Here is a 25,243-nt window from a genome sequence, read left to right on the forward strand (position 1 = left end):
CAGGTGTGGGTGTTGGATTACTTTGGGGGCATGAAGACCATCACTCCTGAAGAATATTTCCAAGCCACGCCAGACAGGAAACACCACTGATGGTGAAAGCTGATGGTTGTTGTAGTTCTATCATCTCTGTTTGTAGTCCTACAGGACACAACTATAAAACTGCAAACAATCAATTCAAGGCTACTGGAAAACATTTCCAGTCATGTTCAGTCGCTGAAAAAATTTGATCTGTGATTATTTCTGAAGAGATTGAACATATATGAATATATGTTGAGTAAAAGTTGATGTTTGCTCCTCCAGTCAGCACAAAGAATCCTTTTGATCATAAACAACATAATCAATAGTTCAGGAATGTTGCGTCATTGGTCAGTAATCAGACCTCTGGCTGAATCTCAAGCGTTTTTTTGTCAGCCACAAATAGAAGAGTGTGTGATGCTGTGTGGACAGGTGTGATACCTCACATGTGCCTTTGTCACGTCTGACCACTAGAGGGAGCTGCTTCTATAAAAGCAAGACAGATTCACTTCAGAGAACAAATTCTCAGATGTGCAAAAAGTTTGGATCAATTCTTGTACAGTAGTTGACAGTTTCTCACTGACAGCTTTGTTAATTAGCTTGACTCTAGAAACTTGTTTGATTTCAAATGAATTTAAAACTGACTGGAGAGGAAGGGGCGGGGCTTCTGGGTTTATTGCTGTTTGTTCGTCGTTTTAAGCTCCACTCTGCTTTATATATTAATTTTTCTTGATATAATCCAAAATGCGCTGTGAAGTTTTATTTTTTCATAAAATATTTTTATAAATAAATAAAACAAAAAGTGTTCTGCATGTTTTTTTTCTGTAATGAAATCTTTTATAACTCCTATCAAACTACTTGTGAAGAAAAATGTTTGTATCCTTCAGATTCAATAGTTTTGGTTAAATATCCAGCTTTCAGTTGTTTCAGACAATAAAAAGAGGCACAAAATAAACCATTAGGACAACATGAATCTTTGTCTCCCCTCAGGTATGAAATTTCTAAATGTAACTAAATGAAACTGCTGTAAACAGAATTTATTTTTCTACCTGCGTTGTCGAAAAAGTCTTGATGTGCGGGGGGTATTTGAAGATGTGTCACCTGTCACAGTGACGCCTCACCACTTCCTGCCCCATTTTCAGACCGGAACAAGTAAGAGTTTGCTTCATTCTTCTCAGTTTGTTTTTGGCGAGGAGAAGATGTGTTGGGTTGAAGCTCCAGGTGAGGATGTCCAGACTGCTGCTGCTCGCCACCCTGTTGACCCCGGCAGGTAAACGATGCTCACAAAGAGAAAACTAAAGCAGCTATACTTGAATCCAACAATTACTGACCCCATCTCCAAGGAACCATCACCTTATCGTGGTGGAGAGGTTTGTGTGCCCTAAGGATCTTGGGAGCTATGTTGTCGGGAGTCTTGTACTCCTGGTAGGGTCACCCAAGGCAAACAGGTCTCAGGTGAAGGGCCAGACAAAGAATGGTTCAGAAGAGTCCATGACAAATCGGAAAGGGAAAAATATGACCCTGCCCGGAGGAAGCCCGGGGCCCACGTCTGGAGCCAGGCCTGGACGGAGGGCCCGTCAGCGAGCGCCTGGTGGCCGGGTCTGTCACGGGGCCCAGCAGGGCTCAGCCAGAAAAGGCAACGTGGACTCTTCCCACCCCTGTGGACCCACCACCCGCAGGGCAGACCAATGGGGTCGGGTGCGCTGCCATATGGGTGGCAGTGACGACAGGGGGTCACGACGGACCAGACCCAGGTGGCAGAAGCTGGCTTTGGGGACATGGAATGTCCCCTCACTGGCGGGGAAGGAGCCGGAGCTTGTGTTGGAGGTGGAGCGTTACCAGTTGGATCTGGTGGGGCTTACCTCCACGCATAGCCTCGGTTCTGGATCCAAACTCCTGGATAGGGGTTGGACCTTGTTTTACTCCGGAGTTGCGTCAGGCATGAGGCGCAGGGAGGGTGAGGGGCCGGGGGCTTGTGAGTAAGACCATAGATCAAAGCTAGTGCTTTGATCTAGCTATTCACTAGCTTTGATCTATGGTCTTACGCTGGCCTTCTCCATATGCCCTAGTCTACGCACTAGTCAGGTACTACTTTAAGGCTACCCTCACTTACCTTGAAAGTAGGTGTAACTAAGTAGGTAAAGTAGGTAAGCTGCGGGATGTTGCAGTCTCTGACTGCCTGGTTGTAGTTTTAGCTGTAAATGTTTGTTGTGTTGACGTTAGGGTTGAGCCTACAGAGACACTACAGAGACACTCTGCTCCACTCGCGCACATGCAGACATTGACTGATCTCTGTTCGTGGCTTCACTGTAGCTCATGTTTTGATTTTCTTAGGTTTTCTTCAGCTTGCCTCTATTTTGGTCTATTTAAGGTTACTTGGTGAACTTGTTTCTTGTTTTGTTTTGTTGCACCTACGCGGTGCATTTAACCAGAAGGAGCTGAAAACAAGGTACTTGTGTCACATCGGTCCCTGCCTCCACTTCTGTCTTGTTTGGGGTTTTTTACCTGCTTGCTCTTAGTTTGACATTTTCTCACTCCAGTTCAAATTAATAATTTATGTACTGTATATATTTTAACTGTTACATAGCGCACACACCCTCTCACACAGTCACACACACATGCGCAGACACACAAACTGACACCTTAATAAACTTTGTTTAATTTTGGGTGAAAAAGATGGCAAGAAGATTTGGTGGTAAAAATAAATTGAAAAAAATCAGTTTGACAATAAAAAAAATTGTAAAATTTTTTTAAATACAGTACTCGACCATAATCCGTTCTAAGGTGGTGGTTGAGCACCGATTTGTTCGACCACCGAAACCAATTTTCCCATAAGAAATAATGGAAAGTATTTTAATCCGTTCTTACCATTTAGAAAAATACCTAAAATATTATAAGAACGTGTATCTAAACAATGAATACGTAAATGTGCACAAGCAGTACATGATAAAGATAAAGCATTATAAACAATTTTGTATAATTTACTTTACGTTTTAGAGAGTGGTTGATGGCACTAGCGTCATCATGGAAGGGGAATCCCCTTCCATGATGACGCTAGGTAACGCGCCTCCAGGGGTTTTCTCCCTTCTCTCTTCCGTGGAGGTGAATCTGGCTGGGCAGTAGCCTTCCTCTATTCTTTAAGAAGGAACCTGTCCATTGTCAGTTGCTTCTGCTTCAAGATAGTGGAAATGGTTGACTTTCATTTCGTACTGCGACGCGAGGTCGGACACTCGTACACCACTTTCATATTTTGCTATAATTTCCGTACGTCTTTGCGTACGTAATTTGCGTACGTGTTACTCCGCTGGCGGTCTGAGTCGAACTGACGCTTACCCGCTGGCCGAGGAGCGCGTTCGGGTCGACTCGGCTCATCGAGTACCGAAAATCTGTTCGGGGTCCGATACATTTTCTACTCAAATTTTTTGGTCGAGCACCGATTTGGTTGAGTATAGAGGCGGTCGAGTACAGAGGTATCACTGTATATCTTTTTAGAAATTTGTGTTGAGTATGACAATTCTTGTTCATGCATACTTTGCAGTTCATAATTTCCTATTGCATGTGTAACCCTGGCCCAGTCCTGGTTAGCAGATACTGGGCGTTAGAGACATGTATTTCTACTTCTATTAAATCAGCATTTGTTTGGGCCAGTACATCAAAAGATTCTAGATTTGTTAGAGGGCTGAGCATTTAAGGGTTAATGAGTGAGCAACACAAAGAAGACTCAGAGACCAAAAGATAAATTTATAGAGAATTGAATGTATTACATTGAGGAAATTAAAATAAAACTGAAAATAGAAATTAGAGGAGGACAATGAACACAGCTGTTAACAGCTTGGTAAATTGTGTGCAAAATAAAACACCACCTAATCAGGCTAGCGCTCAACCTTTGTTTTATCTATTATGACTATTTATACTCAATGTTTATAAAACTAATTAATTCATTTTATTATTTAAATCTCAGAGCATGATTCTCTTTCAATTTCAACCTCACAAAATGGAATGGTTTTCACCTGTTGATATTTAAACCCTCCCTTTTAGACTCAAAAATATACAATACATGCCACATCTTTTCACCCTTGCACAAGATCACCTCTACTCTCTATCAAAATGTTGTTACAGTCAACCAAACAAAACATTCCATTATATCAGGATAGGATTAAGGATTGATCTTGTTTTTCAAAAAAATAACTTATTTTAAACAGTAGTCAAAAGGTTGTGTAATGGCTTTTTTACCAAAACAATCACCTTAAATGTCAACTGAATGCTCAAATATCAAGTATCAGTCAGTAATCAATATGATAATTAAACTCTGTCTTCTTTCCCCTTTTTGATTGTCAGTCCAGTGGAATGACCAATATGTCAATGAAGTTATCCAATCAGTCTTGCAATTTTCAGTCCTACCAGTTCTTCACATGAAGGAAACAGTTCTTTTGGATCGACTCAAATGGGATGGCTCGCCACAACTGCAGAACTCTTTCACCACTGCTGCAGATCAGAGGCTTCCTACAGTTGAAATCCACTTCTCAAAAGACCCAGCCTACAATAGGCCAACATTATAGTTACTCTCATGTATTCACATTCACTATTCAATTAACTGCTTATTCATATTCAGTCAGTAAATCACATAGATATCTAATCTTCCACAATACATGAAATCATAACGTTTGAGGACAATCTCACACATTACATGGGATTAAATCACTCACCAGCACAGGTCAAGTTTAAGTTCTCATCAAGGGCATGGATCATCATTACTCCAGTTTCCATCCACTTTACAGAGGCAGGTGACATAGGAACAGAACAATTAACATTTATAATCCCGATTACAAAACGGGAGTCTCTTCCTTTGATCAATGTGTGTCTCTTACAAACGGAATCACAAAATCAGCTTTCCAGCGTTATTTTACAAGTCATCACTCTCCAGAAAACGCAACAGGTTTCCCCTCTCCTTTGGATAGAAAGCGGGAGCTTCTACAACAACATGACGCTCTGTTGGCCCACTCCTTCAGTAAGCAGAGCTCTGATTGGACAGTGGAATGCTTACTGATCCAGGATCTGTTCCCATGTCACCAGCAAATTTACACTTCAGAATGAAACACTCTTCGAAATAAAATACCTTCACCTTAAGTGAATCTGATTTGAGTTATTTGCTTTATTACTTTTATGCAAATAATAATGCATTGAACATCCCATTTTAACATTAATTAGTAGGGCTTGGTAACATGGGTTACACATGCGTTGTGTTCAATAATGCACTTCATGTTCTGAGTTCATAAAAAACTTCTGTAAATAGTTCTTTTACTTGTGTGATCAAAACCTTTATTAGTACAGCGCTTAATCCCATTGGCAGACGTGGTGCCGTCTGGTCTATTTGAATAAGGCAGAATCACGCAGGTGAGTCTCGTGACGACAAACTCGCGCGAGAACTAAACGTTATAACGCTTTAGGTCGCGTTATTCCCGCGTCTATTCCACTCTGACCTTACCTTTAGTTGAAATTTCAATTCGATCAATCAATCGTTCAGTCACCGTCTGTTCAGCTGACGTTAGCCGAATAGTTAGTTTGCTGTCTACCACTGGCTATCGAGAATGGAGATGGAAGAGGATTCATTAGACCTGCAAGATGTTGGTAAGAAGAAATGTTCCTGTTCATTTAACTTTATACTAAAGCACATGGTGTTACCAGGTTAGAAAGGAAGTCGTGATTCTTGCAGGTGAAAACCAGCTTCATATTTGTTCAGGTTTCCTCAGGTATGCAGAGATGGATGACATGACAATGTAAAGTTCACTATTTATTATCTAGTATTTATTAGCTAGTATTTATTAGCTAGAAATGAAGTCTTTTCTCAAATTTCAACAGAAAGTCCTATTTTTACCGCCTGCTGCAATCTGATCTTATTTGCAACGATGAAATTCAGAGAAAGGTTTTCCAGTTTTTAATCTTTGTTTTTTTAAAAAAGAAATAATTAATTAATTCTTTTCCCCGGTCTTGTCTGCATATATTCTCATAGTTTAGCCCCATAAAAGGGGGTCAACCTTTTATGACATCAATGCTTATTTTAGTCTTGCAGAAAAATCTTTTATATATTTTAATGCGTGCATGTGACCGTCACCAGTCCTCTCTGAGAGCTAAATTGTCAGTCTTTATTAGAATTTCCTATTGTGAGCCAGAGAGAGAAGTGCTGCACCCCTGTGAGTTAAGGGGGAAAGCAAAAGCAGACAGAGAGAAAACACAAACTAGGTAGTGGACAGACAGGCAGTGCTGGTGGAGTGGAAAAGGTTTAGGCTGTTTTATCATATCTTAGAAGTGATACCTTAATACCAGTGTTATAAAACACCAGATTAGTGGAGGTCCTGACATTATAGAATAGGCCACCAGAAGAAACCAGTGTAGGAGGAAGATAGAGGGCATTAGATTGTGATGTCTGAAGTAGGGCTGCCACAAACCATTATTTTGATGGTCGATTAATCACCCATTATTTTTTTGATTAGTCGACTAATCAGATCATATGTAAATTGAATGTAAAACATACAGCTTATCGCACCAGCATGAAGCTGCTCTTATATAACCATCAATACTTTTCAGCTCCAAGTGTTTAAGGCATATGCTAACTAAAAATAAAGACAATTAAGATGATAGTTCGTAAAACTTTTAATGAAATATGCTAGTAGCAACAAACAATTGTTTAACTGCGTAGCATAAAGTGCAACAGCTTAGTAAAATAAGCAAAAGGCACATGCCTAAACAACACAAAAATAAATACTATCATATCTTAGAACCAATACCTTAATACCAGTGTTATAAACCACCAGATTAGTGGAGGTCCTGACAGTATAGAATAGGCCACCAGAGGAAACCAGTGTAGGAGGAAGATAAGATTGTGATAAGATAAGATAGAGGGCATAAGATTGTGATGTCTGAAGAGAGACTCATCATATTCTGACGGGACCCAATGGTTCTCAACAATTGGACTCGACAGTAGCTGGTAAACCCTGAGCCAACATGCATGTGTGATGGAAACCAACGGCCAGATAGGCTACTAGAACCCAACAGGGCCATTCTAGCTGAGTTCCCCCAACCCCGTCAGCCAGGAGCACCCAGAAGCCATCACCCTAAGAGCCACCGAGAACCATGTAGAACCATGTTTTTTTAACTGTTTTTCAGAGCGGGCCAAAAGTTTCTGGGCCAAGGAGAATGTGGATCAGGTTTTCACTGGAGTTTTTGAGTATCTGGATAACTTGAAGAACGTCCTGAAGAACAAGACGGCCACGGATAAACGTTGGTTCTTATCTTCCTCTTGTCTTGTTAGCATGCAGATCTGTTTTCCTCTAATGATCAGTCGTTGTGTGTCGATCAGAATACGTTCAGGGCCTCAAGCTGCTGGAGATTGTGGACTCTTATCTTCCTGATTCCCTTCCTGACTCCTCTGTGGTTCAGGACGTCATCGGCTTAGGTAAACTCCAGCAGTATAATCTAAGACTAACATTGAGTTTATGAACTGTCCCTGACTTGAGTGACTTGACTGATTTAAATGTGTTTTCAGGTCCAGGTGAGGTCCTGCTGCACGATTCCCTCCAAGGCTCCTCTTCGTCCTGCACCACGCCTCACTCCAACGGGCCGTCCAGCCCTGCAGCGTCGCCTGCAGGTAGAGAGCAGCTGCTGGTGCGACCTCTGACCCCAGTCCAGCTGCACTACCAACCACACACCTGCTGCAAGGTCACACCACACACACACACACACACACACACACTTGCCACACCTCAAACCTCCTGACGTAGCGTTCACCCGGATTTTGTGTTCCTGCTTCAGACCTGCCTATCCAATTTACCCAGCATGCATCAGTTAATGCCACCGTTCTGGGGTCAGAACCCATTGAAGATTCCGCTGCTCTGTGGCTTCAAGCGGCTGACGGTGGTGCCGCTGATGTCGCAGGATGGGGATGGCGAGGGGGCGGGGCCTGCTGGCCCCAGCCACGAGGAGGACTGGCACGTCCATTACAAGGCACCGTGCGGACAAAGCCTGCGCAACTACGACGATGTGATGCACTTCCTGTTGACCACTGACAGCCATGACATCCTGCAGGTCAGCTGATGCCTTCAAGACGGGAAGAAGTTGTGATTGGCTCCTAGCTCGTTGTGATGTCATCAAGTCAGGAAATTGTGTCAGAACTAATGGCGTGTCTCCTGCAGGTGGACTTCTTCACTTTTAACCCACATGTTCAGTTGGACCCCCCAACAGCTGCCGGCCCCAAGTGTCCCGAGCTGGACTTGAGCCGGGGGCTGGAGCCCACGCCGGTTCAGCTGTGTCCTGGGGAGGGCGGGGCCCATCCGCCTGAGTTCCGCTACAGGAAGGATCGCTGGCCACACGGCTGCTTCCTGAGCCGAGGGCTGTTCCGGACCTACTGTGTGTGTACTGACGGCTGCAGAGACGCGCAGCAGTGCCCCTGCGTGTCCTTGACCACAAGAGGGCGCCACTACAGTCATCACAGGCTGGAAGAGCCTGTGCCGACAGGGTGAGACAGAGTGGGACACGTGAGAGGACACCCCTCCACACACACACATACATACACACACACACAGTCAGATGACCAAATGTGTGTGTTTCAGCCTGTATGAATGCGGTCCGTGGTGTGGTTGCGACTGGGCTCGCTGTCAGAACCGGCTGGTCCAGCGGGGGATCAGGGTCCGCCTCCAGGTCTTCAAGATCGACAACCGTGGATGGGGGGTGCGTTGCCGCGACGATCTGGACCGCGGCACGTTCGTGTGCATCTATGCAGGTGAGATGATGTCGAGTCGGGGGGAGGGGGGCTCGTGTTTTGAAAAGGAATGATCGATTTAACGATGAAACATGTTCAGGTGTGGTCCTGCAGAAGGTTCAAAGTCCCACCAACTCCCCCTCCCCAAAGATGACAAGGATGGACCTGCCCTCGGACGAGGAAGTGGAGTTCGTCACCGAGTGGCTCGTCCCACAGGTGCAGGAGGGGCGGAGCAACCTGGTTGAATCCACCTCGCCCCCCCTGCATGTTCCCGTGATCCATGGATCAGCTGATGCCGGCGCCGCAACCACGACACCGAAGGACCAGGACAAGGTGCGTCTGGTCCGGGTCACCCGTGGGTTCGGTTTACAGGATGTTAACGCCACCAATCCTGTTTGTGTCATTCAGAAGGTGTTGGTGGGAGGTCCAGACCCCCCTTCACCACCGGCGGGCGGGTCATGTGACCAGTCTCAGGCTGAGAACAAGAAGCCGGTGGAAGCCGGAGCCGTTAGCAGCACCGAAACAGAGAGCAGCGGCCAGAGGAGTCTAAAGAGAGTGATGAATATCGAGGACGCCGTCATTGTGGACGCCAGCAAGGAGGGAAACGTGAGCCGATTCATAAACGTAAGAGGAAGAGGAGGACACAATTAGATTATGAGATTAAATTCTACACATCATTTGACCTTTGACCCGTCTCTTCTCTACAGCACAGCTGCCAGCCAAACCTGTTCATCCAGCCCGTCTTCATCGACTCCCACGACCCCTCCCTCCCCGTCATCGCCTTCTTCACCAAGCGGTGAGGAAGCCTCGTGTGGAGGAAGTGATGGTGGAAACTGTTGTTTGTCTTCAACTGATTTTGTCGTCTCTCCATCAGTGTCTTGAAGGCCGGCACTGAGCTGACATGGAATTACTCCGCAGACGCGGGGAGCAAACAGGAAATACCGTGTCAGCGCGGCAGCGACAACTGCCGAGGATATTTTGCCGTTGGGAACCCGTATGACATTTATGAGATGGAGGCTGAACCAAAGTAAAAGCCACCAAGTTCACACTTGGACACTGTTCATTAAAGAATATCATATATTTTTGTTCTAATGTTCTGTATGTAACATTTCACTCGTTTTCCTGTTTTTCTAAATAAACAAAGTTGTTTGGAGATTTATTTTGTTTTAATGTGAATGATTGCCATAGCGTTGGTTGTATATTTGTAAAAAAGGCATTATGTGAAATCAGATTATAGTAAACATTTTACACTTTAAGATGAGATAAATCTTTATTCATCCCATATTGGGGAAATTTCCACAGCAGTATTAGAGGTAAGTCACAGAGAAATGGAAGAATGGACACTCAACAAATAAGATAAACAATGAGCAGGAGAAAAGTATAAAAAGATAAGTAATACACCTAAATAGAAATGTGAAGTTTTACAAATTAACGACTTACTCCACTGTGTGAAAGAACTACAGTACAGTATTAAAAAGTAAACAGTAATGTCAAAAGTCTGTGACATCACAGTTTATAAAATAATTAATACATAAAAATTGCTTTACTGTATCTTCTTTTCCTTTCGGCTTTTCCCTTCAGGGGTCGCCACAGCGAATCAGTTTCCTCCATCTAGCCCTGTCCTTTGAATCCTCTTCTCTCACACCAACTACCTTCATGTCTTCCCTCATTACATCCATAAACCTCCTCTTTGGTCTTCCTCTAGGCCTCCTGCCTGGCAGTTCAAAACTCAGCATCCTTCTACCAATATATTCACTATCTCTCCTCTGGACATGTCCAAACCATCTCAGTCTGGCCTCTCTGACTATCTCCAAAACCTCTAACTCTGATGTACTCATTCCTGAACCTATCCTTCCTGGTCACTCCCAAAGAGAACCTCAGCATCTTCATCTCTGCTACCTCCAGCTCTGTCTCCTGTCTTTTCCTCAGTGACACTGTCTCTAGACCAAACAACATCGCTGGTCTCACCACAGTTTTGTACACCTTCCATAAAAGTTATGAACAGAATCGGTGACAAAGGGCAGCCTTGGCGGAGTCCAACCCTCACTGGAAACGAATCCGACTTACTGCCGGCAATGCGGACCAAACTCTGACATTGGTCGTACAGGGACCGAACAGCCCTTATCAAGGGATCCGGTACCCCATACTCCCAAAGCACCCCCCACAGAACCCCCCGGGGAACACGGTCGAACGCCTTCTCCAAGTCCACAAAACATATGTAGACTGGTTGGGCGAACTCCCATGCCCCCTCAAGGACCCTGCAGAGGGTGTAGAGCTGGTCCACTGTTCCACGGCCAGGATGAAAACCACACTGCTCCTCCTGAATCCGAGATTCGAAACTGGAGACGAGCAGAGACAAGACACGGATGGGAACTTACCTGACGGAGATGTCACGGAACCTGAGGGAGAAGAGGAAAATGGATACCCACCCCAATCCACTATAACCCAGCCTGGTCCCCAAGCCCAACTTCCAGCCCCACTAGAAGAGCAGGTTCAGTCAGGGGTCAGGAGATCCACCCGTAACAGAAAGCCTAGACAGTGTCTCACATAAGATTTGCTAGGTGAACCGTCAGTACAAGAACAGGTTACAGTTAACTCAGTGTTAGGACACACCTTGCAATATTCACCTGTTGTACCTACACGCCACTACGCTCAATCAACACACACACTGATGCCATATCTTCCACCTTTCAGTATGCCATACTCGCATCCTATGTTCTACACCCACACACCATACACTCCATATCCTTACCATGCATCCACCACACACATTCCCCCTGTAATGGGTACTTGCTAAAGAAAAGTGGAAACCCTAAGGTCTAAGAGTTGATTTGAATTGAGTATTTGAGTAACGTGTTTTTGAAAATGTCAGGAGCCATTTTTATTTGTCAGGGAGCGTGTGATGCCCACTAAGTGTATCATCACATTAGTGTGATTATTTTATTTGTGTCTAAAGTTGTGAAAGTGTCTGTTTTACTTATTCTTCTAAGACCCAGTTTGTGTGATTTAATTTATTTCTTCATCCCAAAAAACAATAGAACTTTGGTCACCAGGTGGCAGTGGTGGGATCACAGGTTAAACCTGTACCTGTCCGTATGACGTGCACGCTAGCCGGGCTCCCTTCATAACCGAGAAGGAGCTTCGTTGAAAACGCTACACTACTCCACTGTCTCCTTCATTTATAACATTTTAACCTGTTTTCCAGGTGGGTAATCCTTCAAAACCACACAAAGATATCACCTGATGTTTATGTCGCTTTTGGTAACGTTTGTGCTTTGATTTGGGTGGAATTTATGTATAAAATAAGCTTGTAGAGATTCATGAACTTCTGTCACTGTGTGTACTGGGTCTCGTTAAGATGGCGTCTCCCCACATGTGGTTCCGTTATGGTTTTGGGGTATCACTCCTCCATTCTTATAGTTAGACTTATGTTTTGATATGTTTAATGGTTGGCTCCATTTTATTATTTTGTGTACATACTAAGTAAGCAGTGTTACCCTCTACTGAAGGGAATGGTTTAAGACCATGAGGCAGCTATGCAATGTCAATATGTGTTCGGGGTGATTACTGATACTGTTTTGTATTGAGTCTTGGTGCTTGTAGCATCTTTATATATTAAAAGTGCACTTTAAAATGCAAAGTAAACTAATGACAAGAAGAACGGATTTTGGAAAATGAGTAATGTTAAAGGGGAATGCCAAAGAGTTACAGAACGTGTTTATTGTTGAAATGTATTGTGAACCAGTATGATATATTGGATGTATTTTGGACTGATAATGAATGTTCTATGGACATGTAAATGTGAATGTCTAGATAGACAGTGAAAGATAGTGTTATGGATGCTGGGTAAAATAATTCAAATTAAAGGACAAATGCAGACAGTATTGGTTAGAGAGGGAATTTATGGTGAAATGTGAATGATTGTGAATAAAAGATAACCGAGAAGGAGCTTCGGTGAAAACGCTACACTACTCCACTCCTTCATTTATAACATTTTAACCTGTTTTCCAGGTATCATATATCTGTTGTTGGGTGCCAGATCCTGGTGCCTGCAACACTGACATAAAAAATACTCAGAGACCAAAGTATTTCTTCAACACAGGTTTACTTGTCGACAAGGGGACAAAAAGAAAAAAGTCCAACGAGGAGTGAATCTCCACAGTTTTTATACATGAAATGCATGTCATTGGTTACATCATAACGGGCGGAGTTGAGACAGATACTGAAGTTGAGACAGAAAAACATGAATCAATTACCATATAAGGATTAAATGTCTACAGCACAGAATACATGTTTTTCTTTGACAGGAGACAGGTCCCATAACAGGACATTGCATGATTTAAGGAAGGGGGTCACTGTGCCCCTTACAACATTTATTTTTGGTGTGACAGTTAACAGATAGCAGACGAGAAACTGTGAGTGCACAATCAGGACATGAATCAGTCAGGATGTCTTCATCTGTATCAGTTAGAAAAACTTTCCACTGAGAACTTGGGACCTTTCTATTCCCTCGCAGCTCCTACTGTCCTGAGGATACACTGAGAAAGTTGTTATAATGTGATTAAAGGCATAACATATATTTACATATTAACATTCCCCACTTTTTACAACAACTTTGAGCATCTAAGCCGCTGAGTAGAATCAAACATCACCTAGAACTTACCACTTCGTGAGATTTTTGGTAAGAGGATCATAAATACTCAGGCTGACTCATACACTCGTACACCTGTAAATCGGGGCATTCATACACATGGTGATCAAAGGCAAGTGGGGAAGGAAATAGTGGGGAAGGGATTGGAGGGGGAGAAGAGTTAGGAGGACCACTATCCTCCTCAGAGAAATCATCATCGATGGGGGCAAGGAGAAATTGCAACTGCTCAGCATGGGCCTGATCGAGGTGGAGATCAACCTCTCTATCAGCTTCCGGATACGTGGAATGCAACAACAGCCACATAAGGTCAACACACTGGCAAATACAGCAATTGAAACCAAAACAGATGATACCAGAGTTCGATATTTCCCAAACACGTTCATCCAGCTGTCCCACATGGAGGTGTCCACGCCAGAGTGTTCCTTCATCTTGTTGGACAGGGTGCGAAGGCCAGAGATCACCTCAGAGAGTGAACCACCAGGGGCAGTGTTATTTGGTATGAATGTACAGCACTTATCTCCAAAGATGGAACAGACTCCTCCTTTTTCGGCCAACAGCATGTCAACAGCTATTCGATTCGGGAATGTCATCAGGGAGCTGGCATCCAACTGCTCCCGTATGGCCTCGAAACCTGCAAGAGTGTAGTTGCCCAGCCTCTGGATATTATAATGAATATAGTTGATCTGGTCCAAGTTCTTGTTAGGGGTGACCGGAAAGATGGCCGAGATGAAAGAGATGCTTTCCCATCCAGCGGCTATCTGGTCTGCTATCTTGTACTCATCTGGCACCCCCCTGGGAACTCCAATTGCGTCGATGTAGGTGGGATCACCTTGTCCCAGCCACTCGGGTTTCTCAGCTCTTTTGGACCTGGAGAGGAGGGGTTTAGGACCAGAGAGAAGAAGAGGCAGACTCTCCCTAGGAAAGGGGACAACATCAACAGGTAACAAGGGTGAAACAATAGCACACAGACCAGAAGCCTGGGGTGGGATTACGTCAAACAAACGATCTTTCCCACACCACCACCAGAGATCAGCCCGAAGGACTGGTCTCCTCGGGGGAGCGAGGAAGGTCCGAATACAGGTCCCCAGTTTGAGGCTTGGCCAGGTGATGGAGGTCGTGAGATTAGTAAAGTTAAAGCAGATAAATGGAAGGTTCCGAGGAATTTGTTTGTCGAACAAAGGTTTCTGTGGAGTGGCTGTTGTGAGAGGATATACTTCCTCCCACCCACAGCAGTCTGCGGACACACTGGTGTTAAACATTAACTGCTTAACACAAGAAATGTTAAATTGCGCGGGAATTACTTTAAGGACGAAGCGGGGCCCCAGACAAACCACACAATCCTCTTTTGATTTATCTGCGGCCTGTTGCACCAGTAAGAGCCAATTGTTCTTTGTTTGGGTCAGCTCTGTGGCTGAGAAGAACATCATATCTATCGTGTCCTCATTATTAACGACTAGAGACCCACTAAGTTTAGTTTTAGGAGTCATCAAAGTTTGGTTAGAAATAGAGCATCAGTGATAACAGAGATTGACCTTAAAACCCTTAGTGACGCCGACGAAATGGGGATAAACTGTAAACTGGTAGCAGCCAACCCTTCATCTCAGCAAACTATCTGTCCTGCCTCTGTCAAAACGTCCCTGTCTTCTGTCAAAACCTCGGTTGCCCCTCCCAAAACCGAAACCGCTTCTACTCTGGCTCCACCCAAAACCACCCCGTCTTATGCTTCTACCTCGATCCTGTCCCCACCTATTCCTGTTTGGACAACTGTCCCTCCAATGACCTGTCTGGCCGCAACAGAAACATCGGCCCCTATACCTCTCTTCCTGTCCCCCACTTTCCTTGGTGGCCACCAAAGCGGCCATAACTTGCACTAACCCATCTACTTTATCTTGCTCCTCATCTTTCTTAAACTCTTTCTTTTTCAGCCACATGTCCAAATTGTGTTGTACATGATCCACCAACTCTTTTACCCCACAGGTTTTAATTGTGATGCATGACTTTGTTGTATTTTCTCTTACTGGTCGAGGCAGACACTCAATCAGGGTAGTTTTATAGAGTTCAACATAGGGGGCAGTACCTTCAGTGAGACCGGTGTTTGTGCCAAAAATGGAGTCAAAGCGGTGTAGAAAGTCCACACACGACTCATTTTCTTTAGCTCTTATTGCACGGATGCGTCTAAAGTCCATTTTAGGACCCCAGCGTGTCATTATTGCTTTAAAAACTTTCATTTTAAAATGGTCTCCGCCTCTAATTCGATCATGCGGATCCCAAGTTTTTGGGATGTCTTGCTCATCAAACCACTCATCCTTCACATGCCTCCAATCTGCTCCTAGTACGTATTTTAACAGGTTACCGACATCTCGGGGGCTTAAGTTATATCCATCAACCAGTTATATCCATCAACCATCAACAAAGCACAAAAAGAGTCCTCGCCATCCAAGAGAAAGACGAGAAGAAGAAGGCAAAACAGTCAGCCACGATGGCTGCGCTGGGCATCTCCCCAGACCACGAGACCACGCCCAAACAGCCATCCGAACACTCGGCTGAAGCAAGTGATCGCCACGAAAGTCAAAGCAAATCTGACGAGAAAGAGGAAGATCCTCAGAGCACCCTCGAGGGGCGGACCCAAAAGAACCGCCTCAGAAGAAATACCAACCCACGCCTACCAGATGATAGCTCACCCTCCCTCACCCGTCATGTTCGCAGACAGCAAAAACGCTTGTATCCTGAGCTGCCACAAGAGGGCGTGCAAACCTCACCGCAACAAATGAACAACCCATTCGCCACCAGCAGCCCTCCAGCATACACAGGCAGCCCACAGTTTCAACCACTCCCCAAAGCTGACGGCCCCCTCTCATGGCCCGAAAGCCCAGCCCAAACAACTGGAGCTGTCACCCAATACCCCATGTTCGCCGTTACAAATCCGGCCTACACAGGCCAGCCGGATGGTCAGCCACCAACCATCCTGGTACACCGCCCATGGACTCAGCAGGAATGCGCCGAAGCTTGCAAGGGCCTTGTGGACGTCGAAAATAACTCCACAGAATGGAAAATGAACTTCCGCAGCTTGGCTCTTAGCTACCACCTCAACGGCAGAGAAATGGAAAGCGCCCTTAGAATGGCTCTAGGACATCGCTGGAGCAGAGTGCGAGGCTCCTTCAACCCGAACGGAACCGATGGCGCCCCCCTCCCACACGACTCAGACGACCTAGCCGGAAGGACAGCAGCAGTCCTCCACAGAGTGGAACAAACCTTCAGAAAAGTCCCAGACTAAGCCAAGATCCGCCAGTGCTGCCAGAAACCCTCTGAGTCTGTCGAGGAATACAGAGCCCGCCTGGAAGAGGTCTTCAGAGCCAATAGCGGCCTCCAAGATGACCAAAACCCAAATGGTGCTTACCAAAGCCAACTTAAGAGTCACCTCATGGATGGCATGCAAGAGATCATTCGAGGATTCATCCAGAAACACCTCATTACCTGGAGGACTGCCACAGTCCAGGAAATCATCCAGTGGGCAACGCATGCCACCAAGGTGCAACAAAAACGCAAAGCTTCGGGCGCCGCAGCCAAACACATGACCATCATAGAAGGAGTCGACGCCCTCACCATGGTCGACCCCTCAGCGCCGACTGGCATTTACTACCAAAACGCCCATCGCGGCAGAGGCCGAGGCCGTCCCAACCAGGACCACAGACGCTACCCACGCCGCACGGCTACCCAAGACGATATCTGCTATAACTGCAACAAGGCAGGTCACTTTGCACGGGACTGCCCCCTTCCCAAAACTGGATACAGAGGCCCTTCAAGACGAGATCCTCCGTTCAACCCCAGTAATTCACAATTACTAGCACGGGACCGCAGTGCGGACAATGGAGGAAGTGACAAACCAGATCCAGACGCTCCCCTCCAGATCCTAGACCTGCAGGCCATCTTCTCGTCCCTAGTAATTCCAACTGAAGCCACCAGAACCCTTCTGTTAGGCCCACTGCAGACAGCCGTCACCTTCATCTGTGACACTGGAGCTGAAGTGTCTCTCATCCGAGATGAAGTTCCAGGTCTGAAACCCTCCGGTCGGAGCATCCTTGTAGTAGGGGCCTCTGGAAAACCAACGCTCAACCCCTGGTCCAAAAAATGTAAAGTCATTGACGAAGATGGAACAGAAGTCACGACCACCTTCGTTCTAAGCCCACACTGTCCAGTTAACCTTTTAGGCCGAGACCTCCTTGTAGCACTCAACCTCAGTATCCTCGTTGATGGGACGACGCTCAAAGTCTCTAAAGTGAACAACACATCACTATTGGTCCTCGAAAGTCCGTCAACGCCTACCACTTTCTATGCCTTGGACCTAACCACAGCAGGGCCCTCTTCGGTGACCATAGACCTCCTTGCACAGACCAAATCTTCAGTCCCATGTCATTCTACAGTCATCCAAACGCAATTCCCCCTCCATGTGACCATCCTCTTCCCTCACCACCCAGTGGACCGCCAGTGGCTATTGACATTCCACCGCCTACGGCCCTCGCGACTACACGTCAAATACCTTTTGTGGGGTCCAGACTGGGCCTGTGTGGTCACGACTGTCCAGGAGGAAGTATCAGCCATGATGCCCATCGAAGCAACGCCGCATGTATCCTTAGCTCGTTCTGCTGAGATGTCATGGCAACAGCTGAACCAACGCGCATCAGCAGTTGAGAAGTCGCATCACTGGGAAAAAATTGACCCAACCACTTTTCGTTTGGACCACAGCTACTACGGCACTATGTAGAAATGCCCCCTCGGATGGAATACTACGGCCTCTCTAACGACTCACTTGTCTGCCTGACAGCCAGTCCAAGCCCTTCACGTAGCCTCCGACTTCCCACAGATTCCCTTGAAATTCTGGTCCACCTCCAAAGCCGATGTGGGTCTGTTGACCACAGCCTCCCAAGTGAGAATCGAGCCAAAAACAACGTACAGACCCAGGGTGAAGCAATACCCCTTAAAGCCCGATGCCATGGAAGGCATCCGTCCCGTCATTGCTAAAATCCTCGTGGAGTGCCCCACAGCTAAGTGTAACACACCCATCTTCCCAGTTCGAAAGGCAGACTCCACTACGTGGCACCTGGTCTGTGATCTCCGAGCAGTCAACCAAGCCATCGTCCAACGAGCCCCGTGCGTTCCAGATCCACATACTCTACTGAATGAGCTCCGCCCGGAGCAACGATGGTTCACAGTCATCCACCTCGCCAATGCCTTTTTCTCCATTCCTCTTCACCCCTCTGCCATGGGTTGGTTTGGGTTCACTTTTGATGGAAGGAAATACACCTGTACAAGACTCCCTCAAGGTTTCTCCGAGAGTCCCACCCTCTTTTCTCAAGAGATCATAACTGCATCGCACTCCATAGCCATGCCCAAAGCACCCAAATCCTGCTCTACGTCGATGATATCCTCATAGCCAGCCCTACACCGGATGAAAACAAACTCGAAGCAGCATCCTTGTGTACGCACCTGGCCAACACAGGAAACAAAGCCTCACTTGCCAAGATACAATGGTGCCAGCAGGAAGTCACCTTCTTGGGCCACAGGATCTCCGGAGAAGGTTGACAACTGACCGCAGAAAGAAAGAACGCTATTCTACAAGCACCTCGCCCTGCCACGAAGAGACAGATGATGGCCTTCCTGGGTTTGACGAACTACTACCGTGCGTGGATTGCGTCCTACGCCGAGAAAACACAGCCACTACTAAACCTCATATACTCAGAGGATTTGCCCCTGTCTGCCCGCCTGGACTGGACCCCCGAAGCTGCCGAGGCCTTCACAGCACTCAAACACGTCATCACTGACTCCGGGGTCCTGGCCCTGCCCAACTACTAAAAACCTTTCACCCAAACGGTAGATTGCAAAAGCGGCTTCATGACATCTGTCCTCCTCCAACCCCATGGCCAAAAGCTCAAGCCAATAGCCTACTACTCCAGGAAAATGGACCCTGTCGCCGCTGCGCTACCCCCATGTGTTCAGGCCATCTGTGCCGCCGCCATGGCTATCACCATGTCAGCCGAATTGGTCCTGTTCCACCCTCTGACCCTACTTGTTAACCATGCAATCAACATTTTGCTCACCCAAACCAAAATGTCCTTGCTCTCACCAGCTCGACATCTCACCGTCACCGCTACGTTACTCTCACAGCCCCATTTAACAATCAAACGTTGCGGCACCCTGAACCCAGCCACACTATTGCCTACTGCCGAAGATGGCGACCCACACGACTGCCAAGAGCGCACGTCCGTCTGTTGTAAGCCCCGAAAAGATCTCCAGGACACACCACTTTCGACTGGTCATATTGTGTTTGTTGATGGCTCCTCTTCCAAAGCCCCTGATGGAACGAACCACACTGGCTATGCCGTAGTCACACAAACCTCTACCCTAAAGTCTGGAAAACTGCCTGGCAATTGGTCTGCCCAAGCTGCAGAATTAACGGCCCTCACAGAAGCATGCAAACTTTTTCGTGGAGATGACGTCACCATCTATACGGACAGCCAATATGCCTTCTCCACACTCCACATTTTTGCCGCCCAATGGGCCAGGCGCGGTATGAAGACCTCCTCGGGCCGACCCGTCATGCATGCCACGCTCCTCCAAGACCTTTTGGAGGCCGTCCTCCTACCCAGAACCATAGCAGTTTGCAAATGTGCTGCCCATACGTCAGGCACCGACCCAGTCTCCCTAGGCAATGCCAAGGCTGATGCAGCCGCCAAGATTGCGGCCAAACACGCCGTCTCCATGCACCTCCATCAAGTCTCCAAACCGCGTGTTCCTGAATCAATCCCCTTAGAAGTCCTCAAAGACATGCAATCGGCTGCCCCGGACAAAGAAAAGACCTGGTGGATGCTCTCTGGTTCTACCATCACCAACGACCTTTACAACGTTGATACGAAACCATGCATTCCCCGCAGCTTGTTCCACACGATTGCTGTGCTGAGTCATGGCAGGAGCCGTGTCTCAACAGGAGGGATGATTTCAATAGTGGAACAAGCCTTTCATATGTCACAAGGCCTCCAAACTTTCTTCAAAAACTTTTGTAGGAACTGCATCACATGCTGCCACCACAACAGCCAAGGCAACGTTAGACCGAAACGAGGACAACATCCAGTCGGCTCCTACCCATTTGAAATCATCCACATGGACTTCATCGAGCTTAACACAGTCCAAAACTACAAGTACTGCATAGTGTTGATTGACACACTAACCAAATGGGTCGAACTAGTCCCATCCAGACATGCAGAAGCACTCACAGTCGCCAAAGCCTTATGCAAACACATCATCCCAGAACACGGTATACCACGCGTCATTCGTAGTGACAATGGTACACACTTCGTCAACGAAATTGTCCAAAACATAAGTAAACACCTTGGCATCGAACTAAAACATCACTGTGCGTATCACCTGCAAAGTGCAGGCCTAGTCAAAAGAACAAACGGTACGGTCAAATTGCGACTCCGCAAAACCATGGAAGAAACCAAAAAACCATGGCCAGAGTGTTTAGACTTAGTCAAAACATACATGCGCATCACACCCACAAACACAGGTCTGACACCATTTGAAGCGGTACACGGCCGACCATTCAACCTCCCACTGTGGGAAGGTCAAACGGTACAAGAGCAAATAGGCCAGCTCGATCCCCTTACAGAATGGCTGTGCAAACTCTTTGAAAAAAGAGAAATCCAAAGAGCAAATGATCTGCCCCCTTCCTCTTTATCTCTGTCGCCCACACAGGAGCTGCTGAGACCTGGGGACCTGATCTTGCTTAAGGTGATCAAGAGGAAAAAACTGGTCAAGTCCTAAGTGGGACGGGCCCTACAGAGTATTGATCACCAACCCCACGGCCGTCAAAATTGCTGAACGAGACACGTGGATACACCAGTCCCATTGCAAGAAGGTCCAAGAATTACAATGAAAGTCAAGCAACTCCTGGTAACAACCATTGGACTCCTGATGGCCACTCCAACCAACCAGTAGAACATCCAAGCAAAAATCTGGGGGGATGAGTACAAAGCAACAGAATGCCCAACCACCACCAGCTATGATAGAGGTGTTCAACCTTACACATACTGCCTACCCCTCAATGGAACCAAGGCATCAATCACCATCCCCTTGGAAGGACTCACCACCTACTGCTACCGTTGCAACTCCCAGAGGAAACAAGCCAATAAACAACGACGCAACGGAGTCAAATACCACGACTACTACTGGTATGCTGGAGCACCAAGGAATCCTCAAGTGGTCCACTATGGCTCCAACCAAGGAGAGCCCTACGAGGAACCATGGAGTGAAGTCTTCCTCTACACATATTGGCCAACACACTCCGGCGATCAGTACCAATGGGCAGTATCGAAAACTGCCAAAGCCTACCGTCAGCTCTTCCCCAAGATGTCAACAAACGACACCCACATAGTAATAACAGTTGTGCCCACCACCCCAGGATGCGTCAGGTTCAGCCTGTGCCCAGCTACAGATGGCCTGGACCCAGAATTCAACATTCGCATCTGTGTCTTATCACCTAAAACCATTCCCTCCGTAGTCGGAGGCAACCCTGCCCTCCCAGCAGCTAAAAGACTCATCGCCCCAGCCGTCCCGCCAGTACCACACGACGACCCCAGCCACTTTGGGTCTACATGGACTATACACGACGATGAGAACGACCCCGATCATCCTTCTCCGTTCCACGCCAACCTTTGGTGGAAGTACGCCAACCTTACAGCCCATAAAGCCAACAAGTCTGGTTGCTATGTTTGCATCAGACTTTACTGTCACTTATAGAAATACAGCAACTTTTTAACAGTCAACACATCTGCACATATACAAAGTACATAATAAGACATGTGACATTATTACTGTGCGATGAGAGGCGGGAGTAGAAACTAAAGTAGCTACCGGACGATGCAACGTCCTGTGATGACGTAGGTTACACAACAAAACAACACAGAACCAACTAAGTAGCGTTCACACGTACTAACCATTCAGAAATAGTCCTGCTGCAGCCGCACAGTCGGTGTTTCTTTAGGAGCCCCCGCTTCTGGTCCGACTCAGGGTCATAGATGTACGCCGACACGATGGGTCCTCCAAACGCCATAATGATAACAAACGTAATGCCGGTCAGTGTCCCGTTAGCCTAACGCTCTACTTCAGAGGGGCGTGGTCCAGGTGAAGGAGGCGTGGACCAGCGGAGCTCATTAACATACTGCAGCCGGAGGCCTGAAACGAAGCGTTTTGTGAGTAGCTCAGGTAAGTGATTTTGAAAAGCTGATATTTAGGACCACAGATAACTTTAGGTCAAAATATTTGGAATACTGTCTAATTGGACATCTGGAAGCTGAATGACATTAAGTTAAGGACTCACAAAATGCAGAGAAAGAGCAAATTCATCTGTTTGGTGGCCAGGTCTATCCACTGAGATAACAGAGACTGTGCCACAATGCAAGTCCTGCCAGGAGCAGAAACACCCAACAGAAGGAGCCACTCATCTCCACGCCTCTGCCGGACCGCCCCTGGAAAAGAATTGGACTTGACCTTTGTGAGTATAATAAACATAATTATCTGGTAGTATCAGACTACTACTCACGGTTCTTGGAGATACTACTCCTGCCTTCAACCACTAGCTTTCAGGTCATTCAAAGACTGAAGGCAATGATGGCTCGTTTTGGGATCCCTGAGGTGGTGGTGAGCGATAATGGACCTCAGTTTTCCTGTGCAGAATTCAGGGAGTTTGCAAAAGAAAGGGACTTCAGACACATCACGTCCAGTCCTCACCATCCTCGAGGAAACAGTCACGCAGAAAGAGCGGTACAGACAGCAAAGAGAATTCTCAGACAGGAGGATCCGCTCATTGCTCTAATGTGCTACAGATCTACACCTTGTGCAACTACCGGAGTCAGTCCAGCTGAACTCCTAATGGGGAGAAGGATCCGCACAACACTCCCCACGCTGGAGAAAAATCTCCAACTGAAGTGGCCCGACAAACAGATTGTCAGGCAAAAGGATGCTACAGAGAAGGCCAAGCAAGCTTTCTACTACAACCGTCGCCACGGAGCCAGACCCCTCCCTGCTCTACGTCCAGGTGACATGGTAGTCGCCAAGCTGGATCAGGAAAAGACCTGGGTGACACCTGCTGTTGTTACCAAGAGGTCCGTCACGCCAAGGTCGTATCTTCTTCAGACACCGCAGGGTGCGGTGCTGCGCCGCAACCGCCGTCATCTGCGCAAAGATGATCTTCAAAAGCCTGCGGATCCAGCCATTCCTCCACCTGCCGAGGCTAACGAGATGACACCTCCGATAGGTTCTTCTGCTCTGGGGAAGACGCCCTCTGTTGCGCGCTCTGAGGACTCACCGCAGTCTGTCCGTACCAGATCTGGACGGGTGTGCAAACCTGTCGGGAGACTAAACCTGTAGTCTCTATTGCGCACGGCGCATTCTATGGTCTTTGGGGCGGGAGCGGCATTTAAAAATAAATAAAATAAATAAAAATGAAAGTAAAAAGGGGGAGATGTCATGTGGTGACATAGAGAACTGCAGTGTTGCTCATGAGTTGCGACACTGCTTTACGGCAAGACCGTAAGTGTGAGACAGAGAGATACCCGCGTGTGTGATTGAGGCACCTGCCCGCACCTGTTTGTGTTCTGTTCGACAGCCAATAATAAAGGCCTGTTCTGAAACGTCTAGTTTCCACTCGTCATTCTACAATGGCGACCATCTCCACGCACGAGCCGGTGGTGGGACAGCCGTTCTCCAACGTCTTCTCGGTCAGCGACGGTCCGGTCGGGTCCAGCTCCGGGGTGCCCTACATGTACCTGACAAAGTGGGAGATTTCCGTGCAGGACCTGAAGGTAACACCAGCTACGTCACTGTTTGGGGAACAACAACAAACTTTCTTCAACATTTTCACAGTTTTCTACGATGTGTTCAGAACTTCATTTAAGACTTTAATTTTTGCTATAAATATAAATGATAAATTTATTTGATCCTTTACTGAAATACACAGCATTTTTGGATTCATGCAGCAGAGATGACGTAGCAGTTCTCTGAGATAGTGACTCAGCAGTATGTCACATGTCTGAGGTCATGTGACGGGACGCGGCAGCAGAAACGTTCAACACCTTCTGTTGGAGCCAAAATGCATTTTGTTATTTTTTAAAATTTATTTAAACATCTTACAATGAAATGATTCTCAATTTTCATTCCCCTTTTTGATGACGTCATGTCAAACCTCTAAATCTGTCAGTCAATTGTCTTGGTGGGTGGTTGCCATGGAAACCAATATTACCTCCTGGGTTGGTGATTGCACGCAGGGGCGATAGGGGGAAGACACAGTTTTCGACCGTGCGAGAGAGAAAGTGGCATTGTCACAGATTGTTTTGTGTTGTAAGTTTAAATAGTTGCTTTAAGTTTTTGAGTGCTGCTGCATACTTTGGATCATGTGCAATAAATGGATTGGCATATCCAACAGTGAATTTACGCCTGAACTTTGACTTTGTTTTAATGCACGTGTGACCGACCCTAACTGGCCAGTTACATTTATCATGACGGTGAAAACTTTATGACTGTGGATGGCCGAAGAATTGAAGGAGACGTGGAGCAGATCCGTTGTGTTTTTATTCTTCTGAAACACAAAAGGTGGGGCACGTCATGTGAGAGCTGGGGTAACGCTGGCATGGCCCTCTCTCCAGACCTCCAGCACCAGGATGCCATAACAATAAAATAATGACATTTAACACAACTAAATTAAACAGTAGGTCAAATCAAAAGAATAAAAAGAAATACAAACATGTAAAACACTTAACAGATCTTTTTAC

General features: G+C 46.6%; 2 protein-coding genes and 1 long non-coding RNA gene across 6 annotated transcripts; 1 reads left to right on the top strand and 2 right to left on the bottom strand.

Annotated features, from left to right (window-relative positions):
* Positions 1-3,905: 3,905 nt before the first annotated feature.
* Positions 3,906-4,976, bottom strand: LOC137591639 (uncharacterized). Its single transcript, XR_011034684.1, has 3 exons — positions 4,884-4,976; positions 4,722-4,785; positions 3,906-4,552 (listed from the first exon to the last, which is right to left on the bottom strand). It is a non-coding gene; the product is annotated as an uncharacterized lncRNA (long non-coding RNA).
* Positions 4,977-5,341: 365 nt separating this feature from the next.
* Positions 5,342-9,878, top strand: LOC137591683 (histone-lysine N-methyltransferase SETDB2-like). The gene is made up of 11 exons (XM_068309818.1): positions 5,342-5,643; positions 7,180-7,293; positions 7,373-7,468; positions 7,559-7,731; positions 7,825-8,097; positions 8,205-8,527; positions 8,622-8,791; positions 8,871-9,125; positions 9,195-9,394; positions 9,478-9,566; positions 9,645-9,878. Exons 1-11 carry the CDS (start codon positions 5,604-5,606, stop codon positions 9,799-9,801), a joined length of 1,890 nt encoding a protein of 629 aa, XP_068165919.1. The 5' UTR covers positions 5,342-5,603; the 3' UTR covers positions 9,802-9,878.
* Positions 9,879-12,884: 3,006 nt separating this feature from the next.
* On the bottom strand, positions 12,885-24,477 carry LOC137591483 (uncharacterized). 4 transcript variants are annotated; one of them, XM_068309512.1, is made up of 4 exons: positions 24,421-24,477; positions 22,795-24,295; positions 22,412-22,649; positions 12,885-14,336 (listed from the first exon to the last, which is right to left on the bottom strand). In XM_068309512.1, the coding sequence occupies exons 3-4, from the start codon at positions 22,525-22,527 to the stop codon at positions 13,481-13,483; spliced, it is 972 nt and encodes a 323-aa protein (XP_068165613.1). In that variant the 5' UTR covers positions 22,528-22,649; positions 22,795-24,295; positions 24,421-24,477; the 3' UTR covers positions 12,885-13,480. The 4 variants fall into 4 exon arrangements, with proteins under 4 accessions (XP_068165613.1, XP_068165614.1, XP_068165615.1 ...); XM_068309513.1 differs by lacking the exon at positions 24,421-24,477 and having other exon boundaries at positions 22,795-22,942; positions 23,017-24,338; XM_068309514.1 differs by lacking the exon at positions 24,421-24,477 and having other exon boundaries at positions 24,060-24,338.
* Positions 24,478-25,243: the final 766 nt, after the last annotated feature.

Source organism: Antennarius striatus, chromosome 24 (assembly GCF_040054535.1).
Source record: "Antennarius striatus isolate MH-2024 chromosome 24, ASM4005453v1, whole genome shotgun sequence".
Taxonomy (NCBI): Eukaryota; Metazoa; Chordata; class Actinopteri; order Lophiiformes; family Antennariidae; genus Antennarius; species Antennarius striatus.